Source organism: Aotus nancymaae, unplaced genomic scaffold, assembly GCF_030222135.1.
Source record: "Aotus nancymaae isolate 86718 unplaced genomic scaffold, 86718_ANA_hifiasm-v0.15.2.pri h1tg000040l, whole genome shotgun sequence".
Lineage (NCBI taxonomy): Eukaryota > Metazoa > Chordata > Mammalia > Primates > Aotidae > Aotus > Aotus nancymaae.
This window is the reverse complement of record NW_026988454.1, coordinates 58,948,206-58,962,396: the sequence shown is the minus strand read 5'-3', so window position 1 is coordinate 58,962,396 and position 14,191 is coordinate 58,948,206. Positions and strand designations below refer to the sequence as shown.

The window sequence follows — 14,191 nt, the reverse complement described above, 5'->3', positions numbered from 1 at the left end:
TTTTAACAGAGAAGGCCACTAAGTAACTAATGGGAGGGTAGTGAGTACAGTGTGGATATGCTAGACAGAGGTATAATTTATGTCTTGGGTGGGATGGAATGGGATGGTGTGAGGTCTCTTCGTGCTACTCAGGATAACTGCACAATTTAATACTTATGAATTGTTTATTTCTGGAATTTTCCATTTAACATTTTTGGACTGGGGTTGATTATGGGCTTTGGGTAACTGAATTCTCAGATAAGAGGGTTCTACTGTACTAATGCAATTGTAGTGATTAAAAGTTTTAGAGTGTTGAAAATTAGATAATTTAATTATAAGGATTGACTGTATCAGAATTTCCTCAAGTAGGCCTTATTTTGAGAGATCAATATTCTCAGTTCTTAAAAAATGGAAGTGTTCTAATTGGCAGCTCTCCAGCTCTAATCTACATATATGATTCCTTTTCAACATTTATGTTAGATACTAATCTTTATTTTTCACCTTTCTTCTCTTTTCTTCTTCTTCTTCTTTTTTTTTAATGAGGTGGGTTCTCACTGTGTTGCCCAGGCTGGTCTTGAACTCGTGGGCTCAGGCAACGCTTCCACCTTAGCCTCCCAAAGTGCTGGGATTACAGGTGTGAGCCACCATGCCCAGCCCCTTTTCTTATTTTTCATTTTTGAATTTTCTCATAGTGCCTAAAACAGTTCCTCATGCATAGTAATGACCCAATAAATATTTAATTAATTAAGTTATTTTATTTATGCTAGTGTCTTTTAGAAGAGAAGACTAAATCTTGCCAGTTTATGAAAATAATTTTCAGGGGGAAATAGCCCCTGTAATATTAACTAAATGTTGTATTTCCTAAAAACAGAATTTTAACAGAAAAGATTAATATCAACGTTTTATTTTTAGCTAGTTTAATATACAAAGTAAACTCCCCCTTCTAAAGAAGTGACATAGTCTTCAGCTTCCCAGCGGAAGAGTGTGGTTTCATTATCTCAAAGCTAATGAACCATCATTACAGCAATCAGTACATACTGTTTAATAGTATTCTTAATTTTTTATTATTTTTTTATTTTTAAGGTACAGGAAAAACAATGGTGATGGACATGTTTTATGCTTATGTGGAAATGAAGAGGAAAAAACGGGTTCATTTTCATGGTTTCATGCTAGATGTGCACAAAAGTAAGCAATCATCTGAAAGAAGTGATTTTTTAGTGGGGAAACACTACAAAATGGTTTTCTTCATTGAATGAACATATACTCTTTTTAAAAATTAGATTTTTGCTTGCAGTAAGATTTTATTTGGTTCCATTTGTTTTGTGCCATGTTGAAACAGTCAGTAATGTGTCCAGAGTTGGTCCTTAAGACCAATTTAATACTTTTAAATCAGAGAACAGAGATTGCTATATCAAGCTCAGGCATTTTCTGTTTCTACTAAGGGTCAATAAAAAATGTTAAAAATTTTAAAAATCACTGTTTAAAGAAGTGATTCTTGATTAGGTCCTTTACTCTGTGTTACCTTAGCATGTAGGCATTCAGTTTGAGTATGCATGTAAACTTTATTGCTTTACTAGCGATCTTACGTTATTTCATATTTGCAGGATTTGTCTACCAGCTGCACTATAACCTCCCCAGAGCAGGAATCATTTGTTTTTTCCCTCTAATACTTGCAGCATTTAGTACACACATAATGAATGAAGTGGACTGGGGTTAGTGTATTAGGCTAGAGACAAGGGTGCATTCCAATTCCATATGCCAGACATAACATGCACTACTTGGGCAGGATCACATCCTCTGCTCTCATTTCCGAAATACAGGACTAAGATGGATGTGTTGATGCATCTAGTCACTTGTCTATTACCTTGTCATTTCTGAAATGATTGAAGTGTAGAAATGGAATGACCTTGAAGTTTCCTTACAACTACAAGAACATAATAATATTTGAACAACTTATTTTGAGATAAGAAAATGCAAACAATTTCAATAATCAAATTGGATTATATGTGGAATTTGAACTTAATTTTATGTCCATACTAAAGTTTCATTTAGAGATTTAAAAAATATGTTATAATTGTCTAAAATGTACTAATATATTTTATCTGTGTTTAATTTCATCCATTTAAGGAATACATCGCCTTAAACAAAGTTTGCCAAAAAGGAAGCCAGGATTCATGGCTAAATCCTATGACCCAATAGCTCCCATAGCTGAAGAAATCAGCGAAGAAGCATGTCTCTTATGTTTTGATGAATTTCAGGTAAAGTACAGATTTTTCATAGATGTAGAATGGTATATTGAATGAGGTATGAAGATTTAAATTTTGTTCCTGATTTTGTCATTGTTTTATAAGGTGATTTGACACATTCTCTCTTACTGCATCAATTTTACTATCTAGTTCAGGAGCTGGCAAACCACAATCTGCACAGCTGCACAGGGCAAATCTGACCTGCCTGTTTTTTTATGGTTAGTGAGAAAAGAAGAGTTTATACACACACACACATGCACACACGCGCGCACACACACACACACATATTTTAAGAGACAGAGTCTTGCTCTGTCACCCAGGCTCAGGCTGGAGTGCAGTGTCATAATCATAGCTCATTATAACCTCAGACTTCTGGGTTCAACCTCCTGCCTCAGCTTCCTTAGTAGCTGGAACTATAGGCTCAAGCACCATACCCAGCAAATTTTTAAAACAAATTTTGTAGAGATTAGGACTCTCTGTGTTTCCCAGCCTCATCTCAAACTCCTGACCTCAAGTGATCCTCCAGCTTCAGCCTCCCAAAGTGCTAAAATTACAGGCATGAGCCATGATGCCCAGCCAAGTTTTTATATTTTTAAAGGTAGCTGAAAGAAGAAGAAAAAGAAGAAAGTACAACAGAGACCCTATGTGGCTTGCAAAGCCTAAAATGTTTACTATTCAGTCTTTTATAGAAAACGTCTGCACACCTCTAAATTTTGGTTGATGACTGTACATCTCCCCTATACCACAAAGATAATGTAATTATTATAAAACAATGTCTTTAAAGATGTTTGAGTATTTTTAAAAAGTGTTATATAAAGAACAAGTGATTCATCTCATTTAAACCTCACAACATACGTATCTGTGATAAAGGGAGGGAATTGCCTTAGTTGAACTTTTAAAGTTTCTCTTAGTTTTAGGATTCCCTGAAATTATGCATTTAAATTGGTAGTGAGTTATTTCCTGTTCTTCTGTGTTTTATAATCCAGATTAGTTGGAAGATGCTATGGCCAAGATACTTTTATCCCAAATCATGCATGACTGGTCTCCTTTAGCAACTGGTACACATACCTTACAATAGTCTAGATTTATGATGGAGGAGAAAGAATTTTCACCAGCAATGCTGTTACACTAAACCTTCTGGGGAAAAGGGATCTTTGCTTCTTTCTTCCTTCAGTCATATTAAGACAGACTGGACTCACTTTTGTATGTAGAATTGCAAACGTCTTCCAAGGAAAGGCTTTGTGGAAAAGAACAGATGCTTTCCTGCTACTCTGAAGAGGCATACTAACCACATCAATATTTTGCAGAAAAAGGGCCTCACTGAGTTGTTTGAAAAAGCTCTGAGTTAACAGTTATGCTGCTTTCAAGAACAAAAGTCAGTGATGAATCAATAGGAGTTATTTCTCTTGATTTTCTATTACTAGCCTTTTAACCAAAATATCTCTAAATAAAACTGAACTGGCATAGTTACGTTTTTGATTAAGGTATTAAAATTAATTTTTAAGAGTTATATTAATACTCAGCCTTGTAAAATGATCCATAGTTTACAATGCATTTTTATATCCTTATCTCATGTAATTCTGCAAAATAGTTGATATCTCCATATAGAGATGAGAGACATAAAGGCATTAGAATTTCCTAGGTATCATGTAAAAATCATTACCCTTAACTTTAAAAATGTAGATTTCAAAACTTTCAGAGAAATGATTGGCATGTTTTTATGGCATAAGCGTTATTGGAAGGCAAGACTAAGATGGTTAGGATGCTATGAAATTCTGGCTGTGCAAACAGGTGATCCTAGAGAAGACACAGAGCAAGCAGGGCACCTTGCCCAGTTGGTGCAGCAGACACAGTGTCAAGGGCTCATGATACTTTTAGGGATCAAGACAGTGTCAAGGGCTCATGATACTTTTATGGATCAAGAAAATATTTTAATTTCTTTTAAAATTTGAAGACATTGGCTGGGCGTGGTGGCTTACGCCTGTAATCCCAGCACTTTGGGAGGCTGAGGCGGGTGGATCATGAGGTCAAGAGATCGAGACCATCCTGGTCAACATGGTGAAACCCTATCTCTACTAAAAATACAAAAAATTAGCTGGGCAGGGTGGCGCGTGCCTGTAATCCCAGCTGCTCAGGAGGCTGAGGCAGGAGAATTGCCTGAACCCAGGAGGCAGAGGTTGCGGTGAACCGAGATCGCGCCATTGCACTCCAGCCTGGGTAACAAGAGAGAAACTCCATCTAAAAAAAAAAAAAAAAATTGAAGACATAAATGAATATAACAATAATGACTCCAGCCTGTATCTGTCTATTCTGTATTAGATTTGTCCTTATACCAACATAGCTGTAATGTTTTTTTAATTGAGGATGGGACTCATGAAAGCAAAAGTTCCTAGGGCTTACAAGAGTCATAATGCCACCTCGATAGTGAAGTCCTACCAAAAACCTGCCTGGTTGTACTGGCATACTCCATTGGATTCAGATTTCCAAAGGTTGATATGTAGATAGAAAGAAGGAAACAAAAACAACTATCAGGACACTAATGTTCCAAATGAGCTGAGTCTTGCAAAAGAAATGCAGGCCACAAAAAGGACTTTTCAGATTACATATTGAGTATAAGAGAGATCCAGGGGAGACAGGCTCTTAACAAAATGTTGCTTGCTGATGCAGAGAAAGCAGATGTGATGGAGATGCCTGTTACTGCCTGCCCTGTGCAGATTGCTTTGATATTTATTCATTCATTGACTCATTCATCTCAGTTGCCTTGAAGGTCCTTATTCCCTATCACAAGACAGAGCCCTATCTGTCCCACAGCTAAATGGACCATGCCTGGACAGCTGATCTATGAGTAGCTCATCCACAAGCTTGTCAGCAATCTTGGACTCATGTGGTGTGGCTTGGAGAATGGGTCAGTCATACCCCCTTTCTCATGAATTTGAACTAAATGTCACAGAGGGAAGCTCCTCTTAGTAATGAAACAGAAACAAAGAGATATAGAAAGTAATTGAATCACTTGAAGGGAAGGGGTACTAGGGTGATCCCTAGACAGCTGCTGAGCTCTCCAGAGCAACCTCCAATTCCAAGCCAATCCCCAGCTCCAGTTCCCATAAGGTGCCATCAGTATTGTCCCCATCCTGGAGTTTCAAGTAAATCTCTTTTCTTCAGCTGGATCTCTGGTGCCTATTTCTTGCAAACTGTCTTGATGAGAATAGAACTATTCAACTCATGTTTTGCTCCTATCTGCTATTTTGAGAGGTATTTCCCTATGATCTGTAAAAGAGAGCATGAACATTGGTAAGAAGAACTATGAGGAAATGTGACTTTCCTTAATATGAAATCTGTTACCTCCAGTGGAAGGAGAATTAACCGATGAACTACAGCCCCGGAAGAGAAAGATGACATATCTACTAGGAATGCTTTTGGCCATAGGAAACGGAAAACCCAACTTAAAAGGGTTTGTACTCTAATGGGAAAATATTCTGTTATATAAGATAGTGTCATTTCCCTTGCTCAAACCCTTCTGCTTCCTCTCTGACCTTCTGTCTTACAGGTTCAGCCTCGCTCATTGCTCCCTACCGTTCCCAATCCTATTTTCTTCATAGATTAAGAAACCACAGTTAGTAGTTTGTCATTATACCAACTACTTATTTCCCACAGGGCTCTGAAGAAAACATGCACAGAGATGACAAAACAAGACAATGCCAAATTGATTGCTTACATTTTATCCCAAATTTTAGTGTAGCATGTTTTTTTTTTTCATTCTCAATTATTGCATAATATAGCATTCTTATTTGTTAGAGTTGACAACATGGGAGACCCTATTCCCCTGAGCAAGTTTGGCCAGAATGTCCTAGAATGCAAAATGTTAATAGTCTTGCTCTTTCATTTCCTTTACAATTCCAAACTGGAATCTTGAAGCTTACCGCTGCATGCAAGAAAAGGCCGATATTTGCATCTACCCAGTATTGGAAGAGCCAGAGAAAGTGAAAATAGAAGGGCAAGAGTGTGCCCCCTAAGGGAAGAAGTGATCTCTGCTAGTTTCAGTATCCTGAACTATCTTCCACAGGTCTTAAAGAAGCTTCTTCAGTACACCAAAATTAGATGATCACAAGTTCAAATCTCTGCTTATCCCCCTCCCCTAAAATTCAAGAGGGTGAAATATACTCCAAAATGTTACTGCACCAGCACTCCGATCCCCACCATCCATACAATTTATAACAAACAAGCAGAGCCTTTGGACTGGGCATTCTTTCTGCACAGAGTAGTCCTTCTGTTCTGAGAGCCCCCACCTAAATTGGGTTCTAGCACCAGAACAGCTGGTAACTCTGCCCTAATAGGAAATGCAGGGAGCTGGACATAGGTGTTTATAATGTGCCTTTCACAGGATACTTCTTTCACCTGGAGGATGGCCTAATGCCTGGTTGTCTGACCCATGACCAAGGGTTCCCTCACACAGGAAGCTTGTTTATACTGGCAGATAATTTTGTAGCTCTTTTCTGACCTGTGTCCAGTTTATGCCTGTCTAACCATTGCTCTGAACTGTGCTCTGAACTGGGAGCCTGATACTGTGTTCTTGGCATCCCAGGAAAATCCTGCCTGGGGCAGACCCTGGTTCTTCAGATGGAAGGTGCAAATCAATACACCACTACAATAGAAAATAAGTTCAACGATTGATTATTTACAGATGCTGGACAGGGAGGGAGCAACTAGTCAGAAGGGCAGTCCTCTATCCCTAGTCACAGGAGGCAAGAATGAAGAGTCAGGCAGAGAGAGAGTATGGCAACTAACAGCATGTGTGTGTGTGTGTGTGTGTGTACACACATACACACGTATGTGTATAGGAATAGGATGTAGGTCACTATGTTTGGGAGCAAAAGCCTGAATGGTTTGTTTAAAGTAAAGGAAGCAGCAGGAAAAGTGAGGAGCCCCATCCTGTAAGCAAGAGCTATGCCTCTAAGCTCTTACAGGCTTGAGCCATTGGGTTCTACTTTTAATGCCTAGCCAGCAACTGTTGCTGTGTGATTTCCCTCACACCCTTACATATTCCTAAGAGCAACTCCCTCATTTCTTCCTGTCTTTGCTCAATTACCTCCTTAGCAAGGCCCATTTCAAATTCCTATTTAAAAATTTCAGTTTGCCATTGACCCCCAGGCTTCCCATGCCCCTTACCTGCCTTTTTTCCCATATCATACAATCACCTTTTAACATATTATATATAATTTACTTATTTATTATGCTTATTGTTTATCTGTGTTTCTTCCCAGAATATAAACTTGAAGGCATGAATCTTTATTAATTGATGTATTTCAGGTTTCTAGAACAGTGTCTGAGAAAGAATGAATAGTGAATAAATGAATGAATGAATGAATCTAATACCAAATGAAAACTATGGAAGTGGTTCCCCTATTAAGTCCCACTCCCCTTACATATAATAGCATTTCTCAAGCAAAATCAGCATTTACAGAACCCAAGGTATATTATAACTTCAACCCACATTTTATCCTGTCATCATTCTGAATTATCTGAACATTTTTGTCTACTTTAATACATAAAAAGTGGTGGCTTATTTTAATTTGTATTCCTTTAGGAAATAATGTGGTGGATTTTTTTTTCATGTTTGTTTGCATACTAGTTAAATCCATCTTTTATGAACTATTTGAGGTATCGCTTATTTATTTATTAGAATGCTTATATTCCATCTACTATATATGTTCTATAATATTAGTTACTGTTTATTGAGTGTTTTTCTGTGTACCTATGTTCTTAATAACTGTATAATGCTAAATATAATTCCATCTACAGCTAAAAGTCTACATAGCTATGCATTAATAATACAGAATTATATTAATACTAGCATATACACCATACATAGGAAATAGTCAAAGTTAATAGCCTCTCATTTCTTGAGAGTTTACTTTATGTCTCATAACAATATTGCAGGTAGGTATTATTACTGCTTTCGTTGCATTGATGAGGAAATTGAGGGTCAGAGAGGTTTAGTAACTTGACCAAGGTCACACAGCTGGTAACTAACAGTTTAAGTCCAGCACTAATGCTCTTGTTTACCAGTAACAGCTATGCTATATATACATTTTCCTTGGTATATAAAGTCTTTGTATTATGTGTTTAAATATACAGCTGTAGAGTTGGGTGGGGTTTTGTAGATGTTTTAGTGATGAAACCTAAAAATTATCCTTAAGCCTATTAAGCCTAGTACAATACTTGCTGATTTATTATAAAAGAATTTTTAAGGTACTTTATTCTTAGTGACAGTATGTCTACAATCACCACTTCACTTTAAAAATGGAATCATATTAGCGGCCTTGATTTTTAGCTAGTTGTTATTGGCCTTTAGGTGGTATTAATTAATATATTTATTTTACTGGGGAGATGAATGGGAATTTTTGCTGCTTAAAAACATGGATAGACTCCTTTTTGTGCTCTTGAATTTAAGGAATTTTAAAGATTATGTTTTGATAAGCATTCGGATTACATTTTGCAGAATGTGTTCTTCATTGGATTGGTCTCCTTACTAAGTGTAGTTCTAGTATTTCAGTGTTTTTTTTTAACTTTTATTTTAGGTTCAGGGGAATGTGTGCAGGTTTGTTATGTAGGTAAACATGTGTCATGAGAGTTTGCTATACTGATTATTTCATCACTAAGGTACTAAGCCTAGTACCCAACAGTTCTTTTTTCTGCTCTTCCCCCTCCTCCCACCCTCTACCCTCAAGTATTTCAGTTTTACCTGAGGTGTTAGATACACAGTTCTTATCTTGGTTGAAAAATGTGTTTGAATAGGTTTTTTTAAAAGTATGTTTTGGTTAGTGAAATAAATAATAGCTTGTCTTCAGAGTTTTCCTTAGACTCTTTATTATGTCCTCTTGGAATATTTATGTTACATGTTAAACTGTTTATAATTCTGAAGACATCAGAATAGTGAGGAAAACTGATTTTTTAAAATGTTATTTCTTCATATCTCTTCTGAGAGGGACACTGAATGGATGTTTTACTAATATGGGTCCAGAAAAAAAAAAAATAATTCCGATGAGCAGAAGATCATGCAAAATTCTCCTCTATAAGCTATCAATATCATTAAAAAATAGTTTTAACCATTTTTATGAAGCAGGAAGAAAGCTATTAAAAACTGCTAATAAAAAATAGGTGCTTATTTTTGTGCTAATCCTAATTACTGATAATGCATGCTTATGTTTGTCACTCATTATATGGCACTGTACCAATCAGTGGATGACTGAGACTCAAGCACTCACACATGTAAATTAACCATTAGATTTTTTTTTCTTTTTTACTTAAGTGAGTCATAATGGAAAGCAACTCTAGTTTATAAAAAAAATCTTTTCTCTTTAATGCTAATGAAATGTCTCCACTCTCTGTATTAGCAGACTACCCTTATTGGTAATCTGTAGCCTTCTCTTTTGTTCGTGGTGGTAATGAAATGCTGGGTGCTGAAAAAGCCAGCTCTCCAAGAATGTGTGGCCAATTGTCTTCTGTTCACTTATACTGTAAAATTACTGTTCCCCGGCAAGGCCGAACAAGTGCAGGAACGAGATCAAAAGAGTATACATTGGCACCCGGCTACACCAAGTGACTCCTGCTTTATTAATTAGTCATAGCTTCTCCAAGCTCATTTACTCTGATAGGGCAAAGACATTCTGAAATATAAAAACAGCAAATTGTAACGCAACCACAAGCCTTTACTGTTTGCTTTCTTCAACTTTCAGTTTAAACCTTTGCATTGTGTTATAAGGTAAATGTCCCTTCACTTTTCTAAACCTAAGGGCACAAAAGCTTTTTTACATTTTTTTCAGAGACATTAATGATATAGTCAAATGACCATTTTTATTCTCTAAAATCGGGAAACCTTTCATTGATATCACTCTTTTAAAAAGTCAGTGTATTGGCAATGTAATTTAAAAGTGCAGTTGCTATTAAAATGTGCAAGCTCGTTCTGTCCTCTCATCAGAAATGCCACTGGTGTTCAAGCATTTGAAAAGGACTTTCTCTGTCAGTGCTTTTGCGGAAGCCAAATTTGACAGTGATCCTAAACTCCAAATTAAATAATATCAGCACTACTTTCCTTTTCATTTATTCACTATTTTTGAAGTTCCAGAAGTCTTTTTAATTTAAGGAATCTTTAACAGTTTTTTAGTTAAGAACCTGAGACAGAAAAAAAAAAATCTGTACATCCCTATTTCATGGTTTTATTTTATTTTGTTCAGGTGGGAAAGAAATAATTAAACCTTTGATTAAGATATTCATTGTAAAGAGAAAAGTGATTTAGACCTGTGCAACCCAGGTTATTATTAATTGTGCTATAACCATTCAGTTTGCAACTTTTAATATTTTGATTTAATTGAAAGAATTCACCAATTTCTATGTCCTCAAATGGGGTTTAAAAATAACAGTGTACTCTATCTTGTGGATATATGTAAAGCAAGTTATCCTGAGATTATTTGAAATGTGCTATCAAAGAAAGATCAAAACATTTTTACACTAGGAGTGTTAAAGCCCATGTTATTAATACTTAGGGGAAGTTGCAATGATTGATGTCAATCTTCATTACACATTTATTTTTGGAGTCAGCTTCCTTCCCTCCTTAACTGTTGTCTTTCTTTGTGAATTTTAAAAGCCTTTAGAAAAAGTTACATCATGAAGCCTACTTTGTAACTGTGAATTTAAAAAATAATTTTAGGAAAGATCAGTAGCTATATTTCTCTGTAACGTAACTTGGATGGAATAGTTTTATCTATATTATGCATTTCTAGTATTGTCACAAGTTATTTTTTAAGGGACTACATTAGCCATTCTTGAAAGGTTTTTTTTTTTTTTTGGTAGAAGGAATATTTGTGTTTGTGAAGGTTAGCAGAGGCTGGCTGTGCTGGAAGTGACTGCAGTGCCTTTTGATTATTCATGGACAGTAATAGAAGGCACTTAAAAAGAACAATGAAATTGCTTATTTTTGTGATGGGCCATCTGTTGAATTGTTTTGTGCAACAATTGCACAATAGTATCTATGTCATATCATTCTATTTTCAACAGCAGCTGATTATGTCTCACTGGCTACTTGTCCTTATTTCTAAAGGCCCATGACCATTTAAAGTCACCTTTCCAGGGACCTTTGCCAGAAAGGTATTAGAAATCTCAAACAGCCTGTGTATTTTATTATTACTATTTTTTCATCTCTCTTTTTCTGCGGTGGGGAGGGTTGTGGGAAATGGGTAGGAAGAGGAGGAGGGTATTGGTCATGTTAGTTCTAATTAATTAGACTTCCTAAATGTTTAGGATAATTATCTATGCTTTCCACCTGTATTTCTATAAAAGAAGTTATCATAGAACCATTTGGTAATTTGTGTAGAAATGATAGGCTTGCGAAAAAGAAGAGTCAAGTTTAAAGGACTGCTATACAATGTTTCATGCTTTTAATTATCTACTCTTTTCTTCATGATGATAATTAGAATTTTTCCCTTGGAATTTACTTCCATCTTAAAAAAAAAAATGCTCCATTAGCAAATTTGTTAGAGCAGAAGTGAAATTAAAATAAAACAAATGTGTTATTGTCAATAGGTCACTGACATTGCTGATGCCATGATTCTGAAACAGCTTTTTGAAAATCTGTTCAAAAACGGGGTCGTCGTTGTGGCAACATCCAACAGGCCACCGGAAGGTAAAAACAAACATTGTGCTAGTCTTATCCAATTAGGTGGAAACTAACAAGCTTTTAAAAATCCGTAATTTTTACTAAGTTTATTGTGTTCATAAATCTGATGACTTTGCTTATTATTAATTTTATAATTGGCTTAATCTGAAAAATCAGTTGGTATTTGTATTTGAAAAGTTTTATATTCTTATCAAGCTAAAGCTAGATGATTCCAGTGTTTGGTATACTTGCTGTTTTTTTATTTGTTTCCCCTAAATATTAGATATGTCATAATTGCTTATCAAAAAATGCAGGCCTTTTGGACTGCTTTTTATGGGCCATAAACGAAACTCAACCAAATGAAAGATGAAACTCATAATTAAATTTTAGAAAAAGACTGAAAACTTGCTTGCATGAGTAGTTTCTAATACTTCACTTAAATTATAATGTCTAAAAAAGCACTTGTGGCTTATTAGAAAAGTACTTAAAAATTAAAATATAAGTAATATTTAGATTAAAAACAAGTTTAAAATCTTGCATCTTTCAGCCCATCATGTACTTAGTTAAAGGTCTAAGAAACCAAAAATATTTCCTGAAAGACTTAATGGGAACATCTTTTTGCCTGGAGTGCTGTTTCTCCAGATATCTACATGGCTAAGCCCTTACCTCCTTTGTCTTTGCTCAGAAGTTACATTGCCAGTGAAGCCCAGACTTCTTTCCCTGTTTGAACCTACGACACATCCCTTTTTTCTTGCTACTGTTTCCCTTTACCCTGCTCTCTCTTTTACCTATAGCACTATGGACCTACCATATAATTTACTTATTTATTATATTTATGGTTTCTTGTCTGTTGCTTTCCAGGATACAAAAGTTTCATGAGGGCAGTGATTTTTATCTCTTCTGTTCTCAAATGTGTTCTCAGCACCTATAACTGTCTTGCACATAGATGGTTCTCAGTAAATAGTCTTAGAATGAACATTGGATGATTGCATGTTTTAAAAAGATCTCTCTGGCTGCAGTGTTGAGAATAGAATGTGGATGTGGGGTTTCAGAGTTGGAAGTAAGGAGACCATTTAGGAGACTACTGCAACAATCTCAAGGGGAGGTGATGGAGCTGTAAAGTGGTAAGAAGTGGGCAGGTTCTGGATATCTTTGTAGACAGAGTCAGCAGGCTTTACTGATGGAATGGATCTAGGATATGAAAAAAGAGAGAGAGATCAAGAGTGACTCAAAGGTTTTGGCCTGAGCAATCGGAAGGATGAAGTTGCTGTTGACTGAGATGGGGAAGACTACGGAAAAAGCAGATTTGGGTAGGAAGGTGGAGGTGGGGGTTTCTGTGATGACAAGGGGGATGCATATAAGAGTTTGGACTTCATTGGAAAGGTTTGGTCTGGAGAGATGCATTTGGCAGTCATCAGTCCTAAAGGAGGCAGGAAAGAAAGAGCAGCTGGTGAGGTAGGAGGAGAACCAGGAGAGTGTCAAATGAGGAAAAGAAAAGTAGTACAAAAAAGGATTGATGATTACTTCTGTTAAATGCTGCTATAAGCTGAAAATGAGGTTGAGAATTAACCACTGCAGTTAGTAACATGGAATTCATTAGTGAGTCTATAATGTAATAGCGGGAACTTTTTTTTAAAAAGTAAGCTATGCCACATTGGTGGTGTATATTCAATTTAAAATTACTAACAGACCCAGATCTTATTATGTAGCCTGCTGTGAAACTAGGTCTCTCTCATTCTATGTTTGTGTAGTGGATTTCTTTTTCTCCCTATTACATTTCAGCTTATTAGTCTACATTGTTCCATTTTACTGATTTTTATTAAAGTATTTTTAATTTTAATTTTTGTTTTTACTTATTTTTGTTTTGCAAATGGAGTATGTTTGAAGTATTTTTGAAGTAAGATTCTAACGTAATTTTTTTTGGCTATCCCTACTATGACATTTATCCATTTGGTAATCATGTTTCTATATCTTCAGCCCTTCCTTAATTAAAATGTGTAAATCAGATAGAACTAAATTAAGTTACCTGTAGCAATCCACTGGAGGCTTTATCTTAGGGAGACATCAGTTAACTAATCAACACTTTTTGGATCCAGTTACTCAAACAATTATAGTTATACCTCATCCGTTATACTACAAAAGAATTATGAGTAATTTTGCAGATGTACTTATTAAAATCCATATAATGTTATAACAGCATTCTTGTGATTTACTAATGTTAGCAACCCTATGGGATGCTAAGGGAGCCAAGGGAGTGAGCTTTTTAATATTAGATCATCTATCTAGTTGGAAGTGAGGCTTGTCTCTGCTATAG

General features: G+C 35.9%; 1 protein-coding gene across 6 annotated transcripts in view; it reads left to right on the top strand.

The window, feature by feature from the left end:
* AFG1L (AFG1 like ATPase) overlaps positions 1–14,191 on the top strand; it is a 251,746-nt gene that overhangs the window by 61,560 nt on the left and 175,995 nt on the right. For all 6 annotated transcript variants that reach the window (XR_010336653.1, XR_002478506.2, XR_010336654.1 and 3 more), the window contains exons 4-6: positions 1,063–1,164; positions 2,107–2,237; positions 11,805–11,904. Coding sequence is in view for 2 of the 6 variants with exons in the window: in XM_021670497.2 (XP_021526172.2) it covers positions 1,063–1,164; positions 2,107–2,237; positions 11,805–11,904 (333 nt within the window). In the remaining 4 variants the exon portion in view is untranslated. The remainder of the gene's footprint in view (positions 1–1,062; positions 1,165–2,106; positions 2,238–11,804; positions 11,905–14,191) is intronic.